This window comes from Mesocricetus auratus, unplaced genomic scaffold (genome assembly GCF_017639785.1).
Source record: "Mesocricetus auratus isolate SY011 unplaced genomic scaffold, BCM_Maur_2.0 Super-Scaffold_100006, whole genome shotgun sequence".
Classification (NCBI taxonomy): domain Eukaryota; kingdom Metazoa; phylum Chordata; class Mammalia; order Rodentia; family Cricetidae; genus Mesocricetus; species Mesocricetus auratus.
In genome coordinates this window covers 24,277,546-24,296,276 of record NW_024429190.1, presented here as the reverse complement: position 1 = coordinate 24,296,276, position 18,731 = coordinate 24,277,546, and the positions used below count along the sequence as shown (strand labels likewise).

The 18,731-nt window shown below is 42.3% G+C and overlaps 1 protein-coding gene and 1 long non-coding RNA gene across 11 annotated transcripts in view; one reads left to right on the top strand and one right to left on the bottom strand.

Annotated features, from left to right (window-relative positions):
• Ldb2 (LIM domain binding 2) overlaps positions 1-8,730 on the top strand; it is a 340,208-nt gene extending 331,478 nt beyond the window's left edge. The window contains exons 6-9 of one of the 10 annotated variants that reach the window (XM_013112546.3): positions 536-659; positions 1,690-1,838; positions 4,282-4,424; positions 7,101-7,506. In XM_013112546.3, coding sequence (XP_012968000.1) covers positions 536-659; positions 1,690-1,838; positions 4,282-4,386 — 378 coding nt within the window. In that variant the 3' untranslated portion in view covers positions 4,387-4,424; positions 7,101-7,506. Of the gene's footprint in view, positions 1-535; positions 660-1,686; positions 1,839-4,281; positions 4,425-7,100 lie in introns of all 10 variants that reach the window. The other 9 variants (XM_021226422.2, XM_013112544.3, XM_005068798.4 and 6 more) reach the window with 9 other exon arrangements.
• Positions 8,731-14,413: 5,683 nt separating this feature from the next.
• LOC110340666 lies at positions 14,414-18,123 on the bottom strand. The gene is made up of 2 exons (XR_002382472.2): positions 17,908-18,123; positions 14,414-16,265 (listed from the first exon to the last, which is right to left on the bottom strand). It is a non-coding gene; the product is annotated as an uncharacterized LOC110340666 (long non-coding RNA).
• Between the last annotated feature and the right edge of the window lie 608 nt (positions 18,124-18,731).

Sequence of the window (18,731 nt, the reverse complement as noted above, 5' to 3'; positions counted from 1 at the left end):
AAATGAGCCCATGAATAAAAACACACATGGTGTTCATCATCTGCCTTTATGAGAAGCGCCACCTTGTTCTGCAAAGTTTAGAAGATACATTTCCCCACCAGATCACCAGGCTGTGTAAGCCAGCACTAGGCCACACAGTATGAGGTTATACAAACAAGAACAGCAGCCTGAGCTGAAATCAGAGCAGTGTGCTCCAAGAAAGAGATCGTTTCCTTTACCCAGAGAGAGGCCTCTGAATTCATCACAGAGCTTCATCACAGAGCTGTCTGTGTACAACCCAAGCCTCTATAGTGTGTGTGAGTGTGTGTGTAAATCACCTTCAGCTGTAACACCATGTTATAAATGATTCTATGTTAGGTGGGTATAATCAAGTGTGGGTAATATTGCTTTCCCTTCAATCTTACATAGAGAAAATCAAAACCAGGGAAAAGAGAAAAGAACCCTTAAGTTGTCTAATGGATTCCAGCTGTTAGAATTATTATTGTAATTAATATGATCAAGTAGCAGAACTCCAGTGACTTTGAATTCCTTGCAGTTGTGTGTAATACTGGAGCCAATGCAGGAACTGATGTCAAGACACAAAACCTACAACCTCAGTCCCAGAGACTGCCTGAAGACCTGCCTGTTTCAGAAGTGGCAGCGGATGGTGGCACCGCCAGGTATGATGTCATTCCTCACCATCTTTGGAAATATACTCTCAGAGGTTCTAGGAATGAAGGGCTAGGAAAAGGAAAAAAATAATGATGACACATTCATCAGGAAGGGTTGATTACCAAGAATATCCCAACCATGATTTGGCATTAATATGTAAAACTCTTTAAAGATATAGTTAGTATGTGTATATGGATGTGTCAGCATGGTACTGCATTGGATAGATTCCATACAGGACAAAGAAACAACAATTAAATTAATAATCCCCACCATATATTGCCACAGATCAAATTTTCCTAATAAATCGTTGCGTCATTATTCAAGCCCCAATATTTTCCCTATTTGACTATGCCTTTCTTGAAGAAGTCTTGTTTCCTGCATTTTCTTTACAGCACACTGAAACATTCTTTCTAAGAATCTTGAAGTTAATAAGTAGCATTTATTAAAGACCAGAGTATAAATAAACCATTAGGTGTTCCTACACCTGAGAAGCTCCAATCTCACCAAGGTTAAGGTAACAAGAATATCAAGGTGTAAGACAGACAGGTTGCCATGAGACATGGATACAGTAGGGGCTACTGTTCCACACAGCTTTGCCAGCAACAGACTAGAAGTAATACTTTGTTGATGCCTTGGATCTTCTGAGGTACCTACAGGTCCTGGCTTCCTTTGCTACAAAGAGAAAAGGTAGGCTGGTTCCCAGCTTTTCTAGGGCTAAAAATATTTTTAATTCAGTTATGAAAGTGGTACCTGTAGCTTGCTCCTACAGTACTTTTGGGGAATTGCAGATATATAATTAGATTGAACAATTAAATAAAAAGCATGTCATAGCTACATGCAGAAGAAAAAGTTTCACAAATTTTTTTTAGAAATAAATCAACCATTTTTTTATTGTTATTTTTAGTTTACACAAAATGGGGACATTTAAAACAGTTCTCTTTTCAATGTGTAAAGAGTGCCATTGGAAGGACAGTATGCTTAGTTGTCTCGTATTCTTGTCCTGGAACCCATCCCTCTTCCTTTTTTCCTATACAGCAGAACCCACAAGGCAACCGACAACCAAAAGGAGAAAAAGAAAAAATTCCACAAGCAGCACTTCCAACAGCAGCGCTGGGAATACTACTAACAGTGCTGGCAGCAAGAAGAAGACCCCGGCCGCGAGCCTGAGCCTGTCCAGTCAGGTACCTGTAAGTCTCACCTTGCTTTTAGGCCTGAAGCCTTGCCTTTTCTCATCACCCAACTCAAGGGGCTGGGATTCCTTTATGAACTTAAAAAAAAAAAGAAAGAAAGAAAGAGAGAAGGGTTCCGGGTAGTTTGGCGGTGGGGGGAGGAGCACGGGAGGGACAGGGTGGGATGGGACAAGAAGTAAGAATCCTGCCATGGTTACTTCCTCTGTGAACGAGGAATTAGGAGGGAATATTAAGAGTCCATGCTGTGATGGGACCTGAATTAAAAAGCCATCAGAGTCACTGACAGAAGATACGGCACTCAAGGTTTAATTAAAGCATTACTTAGCAGCATGCCTGGTGGCATATTAAGGCCTCTCAGCCACAGCCTTGGAGACCCAATATGTCCCTGGAAACTGGTCCCCTGAGCTCTGGCCCCATACTGTAATTTGCCTGGGTCTTCCCAGTATGGGCCTCCCTGTATATAAGAGTCAGGCAATCAGCTTGCAGCCACTAGAAATATAGCTGGCTAAACTTTTCTCTGGTGCATCACTAGCTCATGTAGAGCCAACCGCTGGTTTGATTTCAACTCTTTTGACCCCCTGACCTCTTCCTTTCATTTCTGGGCCTGGACAAAGGCCACTTGCAAGGAGGGCTGGATATAGCGTTGGAAGTGAGCATTGAAGGGAGTGTCGGAAGAGAGTAGACTGCAAGGGTTTCTTCATCACTTGTTGATTCTTCTCCAACTGAACTTTGGCCTTTCCTGCCTCCAAATTCTCATTGCAGTATTGGACTGCCACTTTCAAATATTCCTATTCTTGCAAACACCTGATGCCACCACTTGCCATGATTCCTTGAGGGTTCTCTACCCATGCTCATGACTGTTACAAGGCATTTGACTCTGTTGAATCCTGACCCTTCCTTGACACTGTGACTTTGTAGGTATGCCGCTCCTATGCTGTGGCCTCCTAACCCTTCACGCACTCTATCTGTGGTCCTCACCAGCCTCTTTCTGAAGCTGCTTCATCTCTTCCATAGTGTAAACTTTTGTCCGGAAACTCCCCACTTGCAAATGTGCCTCTTCTATCTGCCCCTTGCCCTACTTCTTATTGGTCGGTTCTCTTTAGACAAAATAAACCCAGTGCTCAAGGATTCCCTGAGTCTCTGGAATTCTTCCAGTCTTCCACAAACTGGAGTATGGTTTCCATGTTCACTACATTAGAAAGAAGGAGATAGTAGGAATAATAGCCACCAGTCATAGGCAGATCATTAGAGTTTTAAGATCTCTAAGAATTATTATCTCAAGTAATACGATGAGTTTCTATCAGTCTTTATTTTCTGAATAGACCTTTGCACTCAACTATGCCTGACTGTCAGAGGGAAAAAGTTGGCAGAGAAAATCTGTATTTTTTTATTAAGGCATCAAAGAGTTGTACCTGCTCCTTGTTATACTGAAATGCAGCAGGAGAATAGATAAAATGTCCCCATCTAAATAAATGGAGTGGAAATGCCCACATATGTGGCCCATGTATTCCTCTAGTCCTGGGTTTCGAAGCTAACATTTGTTAGGCTTCTTCTATAGCAAACAAAGAAAATGGACTTCAGAGAATTCTGGAACCACAATGTTGCTACTGTAAAGCATGGATACTGAAGGAATTTAGGTCTACTAAAGAAGCATTCTCTAAGAACCTACTGTATGTAATACTTACTGTGCAGGATACTAACAACCCCAAGATTAAAAACCACTTAATTAAACCAAGGATGCCCTGTCATATAGGAGCTCACTATTTGACTTGGGTACAACCCAGAAGTTCCCTCTTTCTTGCCAGCTCACAGAGCACCATGTTGATAAGGATTCTGGCAGGTAGTTTGGTAGGCCATCCATTAGTGATGTCTACCATGAATGTAAAAGTTGATAGTAAGAATGTACCTTATATATTTTGGCATAAATATAATGGCATGGCCATGATGGAATCATTTCAACTTTAACAAGCCTGTAAGTTTTTCTACTTCATGATCCTTCTATCCTCCAAGCCAAGAACTGCATTTGGGTAGAGGAGCTGTATATTGGAGAGTGTTCATAAGTGTGGATTTTGTGTGAGTAAGGCACCACTAAATAGAAAGATGCATGGCCCCTGTGCCATGAATTTTAAGGTATTTTCATCAAATAGAACTTGCAGATGACCTACAGACTCAGGGAAGAGAGTCAAGTTATGAAAATGTGCAGACTTCAGGTGTCTTCAGGTTCAATGAATTTTAAACAAGAGTGACCACATATTTTTAAGCACTTTCTACTGAACCAACATCATCTTATTATTTGAGTAGAAATTATCTTCAGGCATCAGCTACCTCATCCAATGAGGACAACTCTGGCTTGCAACAACAGTGTATGTGTGTGCGTGTGTATGTGTGTGGCCAGGACTAGGGTTTAATCCTTGGATTCTGCTTCTCGCTTCATGAGCAGGGGCTAGGAGCCATCCCGAACTGCAGCCTCAACCCTGGGAGGGATGGAGACCTGTGTCATTCAACAGCAGTGACCCCTTCTGGCCAATTTAAGGAGAAGCATTGAGGGGCCCTGAAAGGAGTCACTTCCAGTCCTCCTCAGAGGTTGGTGGTCCTTGCACGGGGGATTAGTGAGAAGGTGTGAAATGGGCAAAAGTTAGTGGCACCTCCAAGCTCCCAGCTCAGGAGCAGAGGTTAGCCTCATGGGGAATCACGGGTATGTGGGCTACTCCCAGATGGATTCCTGGGTCCCTAGTGGGTCACCAAGACTCGACACGAGAAGGAAAGTCATTCTCATTACTGAAGTGGGATCTCCAGGACATGGGGGTGGGAACTTGCATTTCATGTCCCCTAGCTAGCAGCAGCCTGGAATGTACAACTTATCTCCACTTACTTTGTGGGAAGATAACAAGTAGAGACAACCGGAGCAGAACATCCCTGTACTTTTGTAAAGGTGTGAAAGGAACCAAATAGAAGCATTCACAGAACTCTGTAAATGGCCTCAAGTATTAGGCGCATATAAAGCCTAAAGTCCTTTTTATAGCTAGCTATCTGTTAGTCAGATAAGTCACACACACACACACACACACACACACACACACACACAGAGAGAGAGAGACAGAGACAGAGAGACAGAGAGAGCTATGCTTCTAATTAGGAATATCTTGAGAATAACCAGTAAAGCCAATGTAACAGCCCTCTGAAACTTATAACATTTACAAACACCTACGCCTGAGCATCTTTTCCAGCTATTTCTAGTGTGGGAGGGGGTGAGGTGGGTTCTCCACTTATTACAAGCCTATGATAGAGCCTCACTGGAGTGACTCAAACCACTACATGACTATTGTTTCTTTCTTGCATGAATGTCATTTTCTAATGAAGAGAACACATCTGCAATGCTGGGGACTTTCCTTCTAAAGCCACACTTAAGTTGGCCACTTCTTCTATTTCCCCTCTGCTTTTCAAACCACCCTCTACTTCTTCATACTCTTTCAGCTTCTCTCAGAGGCCTTGGAATCACAGTACTAACACAGACCCACGTGGTTGGTCCTATGGCCCTCTCCTGTTCGGTGGCACACCATGCATGTTCCCTGTGTCCTTCCAAGTGAGTTCATTAAATCCTCATGCTGTGCTCTGCCCATCTTTGCCTCCCTCTTCTTTCTATCTCCTTCTGTTCTTCATCCTAAGTACAGCCTCCTAATGCCTGTACCTAAGTGACACTTTTTCATCCTCCAACTCCCATGAGTGAAATGGTAGCCTCTCAGCTAACGGAATCACGTTCACAAGTCTGTGCAGCATCTACATTCCAACTAAAACCATGTGGTTGCTCTTCCCAGTCAGAAAGACAGTGTCTATTTTGCATCTCGTCTTAAGAGTCCTCATGAGTCTCCTTACATGTCAGTGTCATTTCTGGCTCTTTGTGCCTAGTAAACACTTTCTTGGAAGCACCCAGTTCCAATATCTGGTCAGTACCCTTAGTCCTACCTTTATTGCTGAGTTAACCAAGCTCACATTTTATGTATTTACTCTACCTGGGCCATTTCGCCTTAAAACCTACCAGTTTGTAAGAATGACTAGTCAGAAAACAAAGTGTGGAAAGGGGACAGGGAAGGAACAAACATAGGTGAGGCACTAATTAAGGAGTCAGTTCAGTGGACAGCTTCATAGTTCTAGATGGTACCAGAGAATGCTATTCCCTTCTCCATACGCTAGACAAAGCTCCCCAGAGTTAAAAAAATACCCAGTGGTCAAACATTTCACTGAATTAACTTCCCTGTGTAAAGCTGTGCACCCATCACTCCAATACAGCTGGCCTAGAAAGACTATATGCTGTTTCCTGGAGGCTGAGAGCAACTCACCCTCCTCAAGCCCTAAACCTTTAAGAAAATGCTGCTCAGATCCTACCTAGAAGAATCTAGCTGACAGATAGCCTGCCCCAGACTTGGGTCATCATCCTCGTATAATTACCTTTAAACAAAGAAGCTGGAACTGCATCTTGTGTGTATCCCTGCTCCTGCCCCTACCTCTACCCTGGCCCAGGCTTTTCCAGCTGTGGCTTCTACAGGAGCTCCCAGCTACAGTAGGTGGCTTTCTTGTTTGCATGGAAGGACAATTTGCACTTAAAGGAGTGATTACTCGGATTCTTCTTGCACACCCCCATCCCTGATGACTACCAGCTCCACTGGTGTAATTATAATTAGCTTGCTCTTCATCTTTCTTTTATGGTACCAGCTGGACGGACTGGTTCTCTTTACTGCCCAGATTGGTAGCAGGGTTGCCTGTGTGGAGATAGGTGACAGGCACCATGAAATAACAGATGGTAAATTCAGGGCTTGTTGGCAATCAGCAGGTTTTTGCTAATGACTTAATTAGCTATGCAAATTGTCAAATCAGTGTGAACATTGTTTTTATCGAAAACTTTACCTAAATTAATTACCATAATTAAGTAGCAGAATGTCAAGGATATTGGCTGCATAAAAGGACCTGGCAGAGTAGAGAAGAGAGGGATTCTGTCTTCAATTAAAATGTATATCATCCTGGGGACAGAGTAAATACCATTTGGAATGAGTTGTATGGGTATTGCAGAAAGGTACCTTACCTGCCCATGTGTCCCAGCTCTCTGCAAGTTGACAGGCCCACTCACAAGCCCTCAGTGAAGGTGGCGATTTTTCGAAGTATTACCAAAAAGTGTTCTATAGCCCTCTCAAAAGTGCCCCGGGTCAGCAAGTTCAAAGCGTGGATTTTTTTAATTTTGAAAAATCCATTTTTTTATTTCTGCAGATTGCTAGCATTGCTCGTTCTCCGGTGTCAGGCTGCGCACTAAGGACATAAACTCGCGTGGTTGTTACACATCAGGAGGCGATGTTTATTTCCTGTAGAAATCCAATATGCGTCTCGGCCCCCCGACATTGAGACTTGACCCGGTTGTACAGCGCACACGAGTGTGTCTGTCCTAGGTCCCCCGAGCTCCTCCCACTGTTGTTTTAAGCTGAGCTTCTCTCCCCTAAGGTTTCCCTGTAATAATGTCAGCTGCTGTTCACAGGATGTGATGGTGGTAGGAGAGCCAACTCTGATGGGAGGTGAGTTTGGGGACGAGGACGAAAGGCTAATCACTAGATTAGAAAACACGCAATATGATGCGGCCAACGGCATGGACGACGAGGAAGACTTCAACAATTCACCTGCCCTGGGGAACAACAGCCCGTGGAACAGTAAACCTCCCGCCACGCAAGAGACCAAATCAGAAAACCCCCCACCCCAAGCTTCCCAATAAGATGGGCCGCCCGTCACCTGATTTCACTGTCCATAGGCCCAGTGGGGTAGAATTCCAGTTGCAAATCTCTGCTATCAGGACAGGAAAGAGGTGAAATTTAAAAACACACAAACGAAACGTTTCCATGCAAACATTTATTTCTAAACATAATGACCTGATTTTCTTTCTTGCTATTTTTTTTCCTGTTTTAATTGAGAGGATCGTTCAAATGAGCCTTCGTGGCCTCTCCTTGGAGGCCTTCACATGAAGTACAGACACTGTCCCTGATGGTAAATAGAGGCAGCAGAGGCTAACGTACCTCCAGGCACAGTTTTACCTCCCTCTTTGTGTTGAACTTCCTGTCCATGCACCCAGCGAAGGCCATGCTGTCCCAACGTGCTCAGGGTCACAGTAACACGCCGACCCCCAGCTACAGACAACTTTTTAATATTGTAAAATATGTTCTGCTTTTTGACTTGCATTTGAGAGTTTCTTGTTTCAGTAAAAAAAGAAAAGAAAAAATCTGTTTTGGGAAAGTAATTTAAATGTACCTTCACCTGCCCCCCTTCACTTCCCATTGGTTTCCATGTGGCAAGAGCCCAAGAAGACACAGCTAGGTGACTTTCTGGCAAGCTGATCCTAATTGGTTCTTGAGTCTGAGTTGTTTCAATTTAGGCCAAGTACTGAAACAAGGAATCATCAAAGATATATGGGTAGATTTTATTATGTACACAAAGACAAACGGACCCTGGGAAATGTATGCATTTGTAAACTTGCTGTGGGTCCAAATATTTTCAAGCCATGTAACCCATTAATTTTGTGGAAAACTTAATAAATCTGAAACTTTTTGTATTTCTTTTTTTTTTTAATTGTATCTGAGTTGACTGAGTTATAGTGGGTTTTTTTCCATGCTATATTTCTTGTATAATATTTTGTAAATCCTTCACCTGGTTCTTTTCATGGGGACTTTTCTTTTGGGGCAAGTTCAGTGTATTTATGTGAAACTTTATAAGAGAACTAATTTTTCCATTTGCATATTAATACGTTCCTCTATACCTGTAAAGACACCATGGCTCCGTGTGTCATAAGACAGCTGTATTTTATGTATGCTTTACTGGTAAGTGTGCCAATAATAAACTGTGTTAATGACCAAAGTAACCGAATCTGGCTGTTGGTGTGAGTACCTATGAATCCATCTGCTCACAATTATGAGAAGTGTCAAGACTACATTTGCTACCCAGACACTAAATTGAGTGGTATTATAATACCCATGTGCAGTAGGTTCACTGCCCACCAACTTCTCTGAGACAGAGTACACTCACAGGCAGCAAGACATAAAAATGGGTTGGTTGCCTACAAATGGGCATCAAGACAAGATGAGGCCCTAAGAGTCATACCAGCTGATCTTCCTAGGCTCAGGAATACTGCCTGGAGCAGGCAGAGTATTGACTGTACGTGCTCCTGACAGATCCTGGAAAGCACACCCCTGTCCTCGTACTGCATTCTGGGTCACTGGAAACACTGGGTCAAAGTGCAGGATGGTATCTTTGACTGTTCTGTGTGGTTATAGCAGAGTACCACAGCCTAGAAGATTTATAAAGAGAAGACATTTTCTTATCAACACTGACCCTTGGATGTCTAACACCAAGGTGCCATTTCTTGTCCCACCCCAAGGCAGAAGGTGAGAGGGTACAGGTCAATGGAGGGAGAAGGAGGAGGAAGTGACATTATCTTTATAAGAAGCCCACTCCCAGGGTTGCTAACCTACTCCTGTGATAATAACATACATAATTCATAGAAGAAAAACTAATTTTAAAACCATATTTTTATTCTTTGAGAATGTCATGAGATATATTTTAGTTTTATTTGCCCCCAGCTCCTTCCAGGTCCACTCCCTCAACTTGCCACCCTCTCCCAATTCCATATCTTTTTTTTTTATTTTAATAACCAGTAAATCCAATTGGTGCTGTCCATATACTCTTGAGTGTGGGTTCATCCACTGAAGTAAGGTCCAGCCACCAGGAGCCACACCCTTAAAATACTAGAAGCTATCAGCTGTCAATAACTCCTCAGGTAAGGGTGAGAGCTGCTATGACCCTGCCTGCTTCCTGCTAGGATGCTGACCTGCTTGATTTTGTGCACACAACCAAAGTTGATGAGTTCATGAGTGCAGCTGACATTGTCACATCTTAAAAGTCCCACCTGTCAGTTCACTGCACTATGGATTAAGCTTCTAAAATGTAGAGTTTGGGAGATACACTGAAACCACAGAAGAAGGCACCTTGTTGCTGGGGCAGTAGGCTAGGATGGAGCATGGAGCCTCTAGCCTCTTGCCTCTCTCTGTGTTTCTGTTTCTACTGCAGTTACTCTTCAGCTCTGTGGGTTAGAAGTTAGAAGTAGGATAAGCACAGAATAGTGTCTACCCAGTGCTGAAGACACACACAGGCTATTCTGTAGCCTGGGCATCTTTTTGAAGTGTGATTCTTTTGCAAAAGAAACCTATTCTTTATGATTTTGCAGCAGATATACCATGGCCTCTCTACTGAACTCCATTCTGAGGACAGCCTGGGAAAGCAAAGATCAATCCATGCTCATCACTAAATGAAGAGGCAGTTGGTCCCCTACTGAGGGTTTCTTCTAGAGAACTCACAGACACCACTGGCACACCTCATAGTTTCATACAAAAAGCATAAATATTAATAGCTTCACTTTTAAAAAGCCAGTGTCCTTCAACCACTTTTTTTGTCTCCGTATACTGAGTGCAGAAAATCCACTTGAGTACTTTCTATGTTTAAAGAAACCGCTCACATTTTCCCACTTTATAGAAATAAGGAGAGGAGAGTGGTTACTATTTGTTGATCATCTTGGATACACTTGTGTTAGAAAATTTCAGCTTTGCTTCACAGCACAGTTTGGACATCAAGGAGGAGTCTAAAATAAAGTAAGTGTCTTAAGTTAGGGTTCCCAGAAGCAGAGTCTAAGAGTGGAATTTGAGAACATGGAATTTAAGAAGGGAATTTTGTTTGGAGACCAACCAAGCAGGGAATGGGGAAGGCTAAATAAGGAAGTAGAGCATGGAAAGCTGTGAACCTCCGAAATCTATAATCATGGACTGGTCCGTGGGAGGAAATTCTGGGTGAATAAACCTTACAGAATGACTCCCCTTGTACTAGACATCAATGATTGTACACCTGTATCACTGGCTGGGGACCATGCCCAAGGTGAGTAAGAGTGCCAGACCTTAGAGGCAAGATGGCTTCTGTTAGGTGAGGGCAAAATCTGTGGAGAAGGGGCCAACTATATGGCAAGAGTCAGAGCATCTTGGGTTTTGTAAAGGACATCTGAGCAGACACACAGTTTTTTGAGTGAACTGGCCCTGTTGGTATGCAATGTAGATGACAGTTGAGATTTGAGTCTGGATGCTCCTAGATCATAAACTTGGATGTTCTCTAGAATATCACATTCCTTTATAATAAGGAAACTATAAGTACAAGAGCAAAAGAACACCCCCCAAAAACAACACAAAACACCTGGAAACAGCTGCTTTATTAGTCAGTTGGTGACTACTGTAAGATACTTCCAATTTCTTCCCCTGCCTTGCCATTTTAGGTTTTCATTCTTCAGTTCTAGAAAATCACTCATGTATTTAGTCTTCATGTTGTCTTTGCTGATGATGCATCAGAAAATTTATCTCTCAGTTATCTATTGTTGCATAAAACGTCCATTGAAAATGTAGTCTCTCAAGAGAAGAATTTATTGTAACACTTTGCCCCTTGGAGAAGAGGGCTCTACTGAGAAGTTTGCTCTTAAGAATAGTAGGTGCCTATTGTAGCCAGAGACAACAGAGGCTTGGCTATCCTGAGTCTCCTCAATGGAGTATTCAGTGGTAGGACCAGATAGGAGCCTCTGCCAGAGCTGTTAACTTTGTGTACCGTCTCCATGTGATAAGGGCCATGTTGACACATACAGAGGGAGGAAGCCAATTTTCTCCAGTGGGGCTGAGAAAACAGGTAGAAGTTTTGGGTTACTCTGGGTCACCTGGCTGAGCCAGAAGTATTCGTGTTCTCAATAAGGGATACAGTTCTTAAGCCCGAGTGTTGGATCTCACACTAGAGAAGCCATTGATGGATATCCATCCTCATCCACTAAACTCTCCTTGAAATATTTTAGCATGCACTTCAACTTAGTCTTGGAACTACTTACTCCCCTCCCATTTTAGAACCGCTTCCCCAAGCAACAAAACTGACAGAAACATATAGAGACACATGGATAGGCAGCAATAAATACAATTAGTGGTAGCCACTTCACAGGCTGAAACCAGAGATCTGGTGGCATCTCATGTGGATCCTGTACACTGTAATTAGGGATGCCTCCAGATTTTTCTAAAGTGTACTTGTGCAGAAGGTACAATAAGCAGATTTCAACTTCACTCTGGAGGGGATAGATCAGGCAACACTCTGTAGTTTCCTATTTATGATGGAGATGTCAGGAGCCTCTGAGTCAACTTGAGCAGAGGTTGGAGAAGTTCCTGAGGTGCTGCAGAGTGAGCACCCTTTAGGATCTGTCTGTTCCCCCACACTATCATCCCAGGAGATTGAGGCTCCTGGTGTCCCACTCTCTCAGTCCCTGGAAATCTTGTAGGGGACCTCCCGAACATTGTGAGTTAACTTCACCAGAGAATATACATGGACATCCTTAAAGTCAAAGAGAAAGTCTATGTTTCTGGCTTGCTCCTGCATGGGAAAAAATCATACAGCCCCAAGCTGTACCATTCTTTGTCTTTTATGCACAAAATCCCACATTATAGTTGGCACAATTCAGTCAGTAAGAACAGTTAGCAAGAAGCTAAACTATAATATTTGGGGACTTTCCTGGATCCTGGGACTACGAACCAGGTATTTGATGGATTAGATCTTTGTTCCTGTTATGGCAAATATTGGTGTCTATGTGCTGGGTTCTAAGGCCAGATGCTGCCTCCAACATGGTTTCAGTTGTGCTAAGGTATGGATACCTTTTACAATTCTGCTTCCCAGATATAGCCATTACCAAAGCCGCAATGAATAACATTCTAGCCTTTTCTTCTTGGCTCAAATGAATTATAGTATTGGCCAGATAAAGAGTTAACAGTCACATTTCCTGTGCTTTGTAGTAGTAATATATCATGAGACATCTCATTAAGAATTCTTTCAATACAGTTTCAGTTTCTATATAATGTTCCACTCATGGAATATTACATAGTTTATTAACCCTTTTATTTATAGTTGGTCAACTCCTGTCTTAGTTAAGGTTTCTATTGCTGGGATAAAACACTATGACCCAGAAGCAAGTTGAGGAGGAAAGGGTTTATTTGGTTTACATTACCAGATCATAGTCCTTTTTTGGAGGAAGTCAGAACAGGAACTCAAGCAGGGTTGGAACCTAGAGGCAGGGACTGATACAGAGGCCATAGAGGGGAGCTGCTTGCTGGTTTGCTTCCCATGGCTTGCTTAGCCCATCTCCTTATAGAACCCAGGACCAGCATCCCAGGGATGGCACCACCCACCATGGACTGGACCTCCCTAACATCTCCTATTGATCAGTAAATGAGAAAATATTTCAATGAGAAAATGTCTTGCAGCTGGATCTCATGGAGACATTTCCTCAACTGAGGCTCCTTCCTCTGATGACTCTAGCTTGTGCCAAGCTGACACACAAAACCAGCCAGTACAGCTCCCCTTTTAATATCCTATTATAATTATGTCATCACTACTAATCTGGTAAAGAGTTGCTAAGAGTTTTTCCATCAAAATTCATTTATTGGGTAGGTACTTGATGTGATCCAGAATCATAGGGAAGCTTAAAAGACATTCTTGTGCCTGGTGTCTACACCTAAGGTGCTTAGAAGTTCCTTTGGGATAAAGTACAAGTAATATGCAGCAGGACACAAAAATCCAACCTATCATATCTCAGAGGTGTGGCATTCTTAAACAATGACCTCCTTAAACACTGAAGTAAGGCAAAGACCATGATGGAGTGTTGGTTTCAAGAGGCATGAGGCAGGTGGAGGACTCACATTCTGATGCTCATGCATGCTGGAGTTTCTGCTGACTTACCCAAACTTAGTATCTGCTCTCACCTGTTCCCCATCAGCAGTGTCAAGGTGATGTTTAAGATCCTAAAGGAGTTTAAGTATTGCAGAAAACCTAATACATCCAGTGGGTAGTGTTGAGATGATTATGCTTTGCAAAATGGGTGCTGAAAAGATGTAAAAGGCACTGAAATGTTATTAAAACTATAAATTAAGGAAATTGGAGAAACGCTCTCAGGGGCTGGTTTCTGTTCATTCCAGAATTTTACCGCCCAGGATAGGGAAAAACCTCCTCCCTTCTCCTCCCCTCCCCTCCCCTCACCTCCCCCTCCTCTCCTCTCCTCTCTTTCCTTCCTCTCTCCTCTCTCCCTCCCTCTGCTAATGTTCAGAGAATTTCCTGAAAATGGCTATTGCTCAGTTAAGCTTCTTTGTTCCTGACAAAGTGCATTGCATCTCCCTGAACCCAAGTGCTGTACCATAGGCCCCTTTCTTTGAGTGTGGATTTAGGCCATTGTGACAAGAAGCCCTTCTCTCCCTTTTTCTTTTTTCTTTCTTTTTTTTTTTCCGAGACAGGGTTTCTCTGTATTGTTTTGGAGCCTGTCTTGGAACTTGCTCGGTAGACCAGGCTGGCCTCAAATTCACAGAGATCCCCTGCCTCTGCCTCCCTTCTCTCCCTTTTTAAATTGTCCTTTGTTCAAGGTAGTTGTTCACTCTTTGGGGGGTTACAGATTCTTCTGTCATGTTCCAAAGTAAGGATCCACCAAAATCCAGAAATGAGTGTGAAATTGTTTTAATGCAACAGACATTTCAGGTCTAGTGTAGACAGCTTTGTCACAAAATAAGCACTGTCATTTTATATTAAAGTTGTGAGAAAGCTAGGCTCTCTAGGGGTTCAGTCCAGGTTTTCTCCCCTGCCAGCTGTATTAATGGGACTTGGAAACATGCAAGCTTCTGGTGGGAGCTTCCACGCAGGAGCTTAGTAAAGAGAAAAGTTCAGCCCTCAGCGGAACAGCCTTGCTGATGGAGCAGGGCAGCAGGAGGGAACTTTTTTCACCCCCCTCACGAAATCATAAGCTTTTCAATGATAGTTGTTTTCCCATAAGAATGGGGTGGTCCTACCATCCTACTTTCCTTTAGACCCAGATTATCACTGATCATCCCCAACCCTTGGAAGTTCCATAGTTTCAAGCAGGCTTGTCCAGGAACATAGCAAAACCAGCTGGTGCATAATCATAACAGCTCCCAGTATAAAGCATTTCGTGAATTCCAAATACTTTGCACACATTGGTTCTAATCCACACACTTGCCTAGGGGGAGGAAGGCATGAACAGCATTGTTTAACTAGTAAGAAAGCAAAGACAAAGAGACAGGCATTCAGGGAGATACCCAATGACACCAGGTTGATGGGTAACAGAGTAGATATCTGAAGAACCTGGATGTGAATCACTAAATGCTGCTATTGTAAATTAAATGCGCAGATAAAACTGAAAAATGGGAACAATCAAGAATTACATTGTAAGACACAGAACAATTCCTGAAAACTTGGCTTTTGGGTACCTGTCTCTCACACCATCATTGCTTCTTCATAACAGGACATCATAGCTTCTTCAATGACTTTTGTGGTCAAAAAGCAATTGCACACTATTCAAGTGGGAACTTGCCACAGCCTTTGGAGTATTTGTCCACCTGGCCCAACAGAAACTCCCTTATCTTGGAAATGAACACTGGTCAATTGCAAGAGAGCAATTAGAAACAATGTTGGACATTTGCACTTTGGAACAGTCAAGTCTGGGTTTGAGGGTCTTGCATTTGCCCTTAACATCTAAAGAGATTTTTGGGTTTTGTTATCGTTTTTTATTTTATTTTATTTTATTTTACAAATAAAGAAATATGTCAGTGTCTCAGTAAGAGAAATCTCCAAGATGGGTTCTTCTTACTGAACCAACTGGTCCCCCTGACGATCAACAGCCACAGGTGTGAGAGATTCATTACCCTTCCAGTCCCACTAGAATCAAAACATAGCATCATTACAAGACTGCTAGTCTAAAAAAATAACATAGTATGTCTTTTAAAAATCAGATCATGGAGCTGGAGCGATAGCTCAATGGTTAGGTTCTCTTGCCACTCTTCGAGAGGACCTGGATTCGATTCCCAGCAATCACATAGCACAGCTCACAAACACCTGTGTCTTAATTACTTTTCTACTGCTGTGCTAAAGCACCATGACCAACTTGGGGAGGAAACTTTTGCATTGAAACTTGAAGTTCCTCATCCAAGGAAATCAGGGCAGGAACTCAGGCAGGGCAGGAGGCAGGAAGTGATGCAGAAGTTATTGATGAATGCTGGTTACTGGACTGATTGCCCTTGGCTTTCTCGACTTGCTTTCTTATAACACCCAGGACTACCTACTGCCCAAGAGTAGCACACACCACAGTGAGCTGGACTCATTCACATAATTCATCTATCAAGAAAATGCACATAGGCCAATCTGGTAGGGACATTGTCTCTATTGAGGTTTCTGCTTCCCAAATGACTCTAGGTTGTGTCATGGTGACATAAAACGCAGGCACAATCTGTATCTCCAAGTTCAGGGGATCTTACTCCTGCTTCTGGTCTCCTCAGATACCTGTGCAGACACATAAATAAAAATAAAATAAGTGGTAAAAATAAACAAATAAAACCAGAAGAGAGTGAATTGTCTTGATTGGTAAAATTGGTGTCTCTGCTTGAGACAACATAGGCTTCCTTCCTTCCTCCCTCCTTCCCTCCCTTCCTTCTCTTTTCCTTCCTTTCCAACACAGGATGCACTTAACGGAGGTAAAGGAGGTGCATGCTGCATTTGATGGAGATGACGAGCAGACCCCACCTGTGAAGGGCCAGGTGATTTGTTTCACATTCCCAATAGAGAAATGCCCCCTGGTTTTGAATATCTCTGAAAGGAGAACAGCTGATGGTACCACATCACACCACCTACACACACACACACACACACACACACACACACACACACACACACACACAGAGAGAGAGAGACAGAGACAGAAACAGAGACAGAGAGAGAAATCATATTTTAAAACCTGATAGAAATGTAAGCAAAGTAGTTTTAACCACTTAACATCTCAAGATGTTCAACTAAGTAACTATCAAAGCAGAGAAAAGCAAAATTAATATATGCATGCTGTATGGGAAGTAAAGTTATTGTTCATAAAACTGATAGATTCTTTTTCATTCTGTTTTTTCCTGCACATTGATGTCCTAATCTTACAGCTTCATGGCTTTTCCAATTAATTTTAATTGTTTGTTACTCCACTCCCCTGTGCTGTTTTAAAAGTATATAATCAACTCTTCTGTAAAAGCTGATGATTTCTTTTCTTCCCATAAATATGCCTTTGTTTTCACTTCTTTGTCTAATGCTCTGGCCAAAACTTAAAGTGTGGTGAGGAGTGGTGGTGACAGCAGACACTTTGAATTACCCTGGCTTTAATGACATCAGTTCTGTGGTTTCCTCCTTTACTAAGATGCTGTCAATTCTGTATCATGTTAAAACATGATCTCCCGGTGTTTCCTAATGTTTTAAATGTAATTACTAGTGGGAATTTGATTTCAGCAAATGCCATTTTGCCCACTAGACAGATAACACAACGTATCTTTTCCTTTTATCCTACTAACAAGAATTATTCTGTTAACTCACTTCCTGATGCCCTCAGACTCATGTCTATTTGATCATCATTAATTGTTCAACACTTTTAAACACCTACAACAAATTTTAATTTTTAAAAGTATAAAATCTATATGAGCAAAACAACAGAGTTTAGGAAGGCATAAGAGAAGCCTGTGAGAGTGGGATCTTCCACACCTGTGCAGTAAAGCCATGCCACAGATTAGTCCAGCCTCTTCCCCTACACAGTTCTGGTTTTTCAAAACCATGTCGTTTCTTTTAACCTCATGTATTCAATGAATATCATAATTCCTATCTGCTAAGTTTATTTTAAATTAAATTATCCTGTGGCCACCACATGTCTCTCTCACACACACGCACAGAGACACTCTAAATGCAATAAAAACAAACAAAAAGAATTATATAAGATAATTTTTCTGTAGCTATTCAGAACATCAAAATTATTCCATAAGTACCGTCTACTATATTATGTTTCTGCAGAGATATGCATTCATCCCAGATTAAAATGTCAATCAAAATCCCAGAGTACATATTGCCATGGTGATATGGCTATGAATGACACAAACTGGCACAGCAGGCTAGAACCTACCATCTGTTGCTCACTCCAGCTACAACCCTGGGTTACAGCCAGCTGGTCATGATGGGATGGGTCACCACTATCACAAAACTGAGGATGGCACGTCAGCACTTCGAATTCCAGCAGGCCCCAGTCCCAGACTTCATTAAACTGTACCTTCTTAAACTGTGGGTTACAACCTATGGCTGAATGTAGGAGTCATGAAAATCTGAGGATGAATAAAAGGTCACCAAAAATTAAATTAAAATCAAAACTTCAATGAATCTAGGTTCTGGCAGTACCCGGTCCCCCGGACTGTGTTGGCTCCACTGCGCACAGCACATGCCCTCCGTATTGCACGTGTCAAGCAGCATCAGTGAGAGCTGCCTGGAACACTTCGGTCAGATCAAAGGCCACAGTCTTTCATGAACTGCAGTGTTTGTATAATCTTCCGCTCTAGGGAAATGCAAAGGTTTAAACACGGAAAACCATGGCTTGTGATATTTTGCTACCTTCATTCCTTATTGTGTAAATAGTAAGTAAGAATAGCTTTGGATTTGATTGTCTAGAATACTGGGCTTTACTTCAGTTGCTGTTTGGTTTGCCGACTTAAGTTTCAGGAAGAATCATTCAGTGCATTTGGGCTTGGGATTAGAACAGGGTTTCCAACAGTGTCTGAAGTGGCCCTAAACTTACTTCTTTCATTTTGTCTCATGGATTTAGGCATAGCAACACATTGACAAATACAAAATACAAAATCAAAGTATCAACCAACTTTGAAAAATACTGAAGATGTTCTGTGTCCTTTATGTAAAAATGAATAATACCTACCTCATTAGTATGCAAATTTTAGCAGC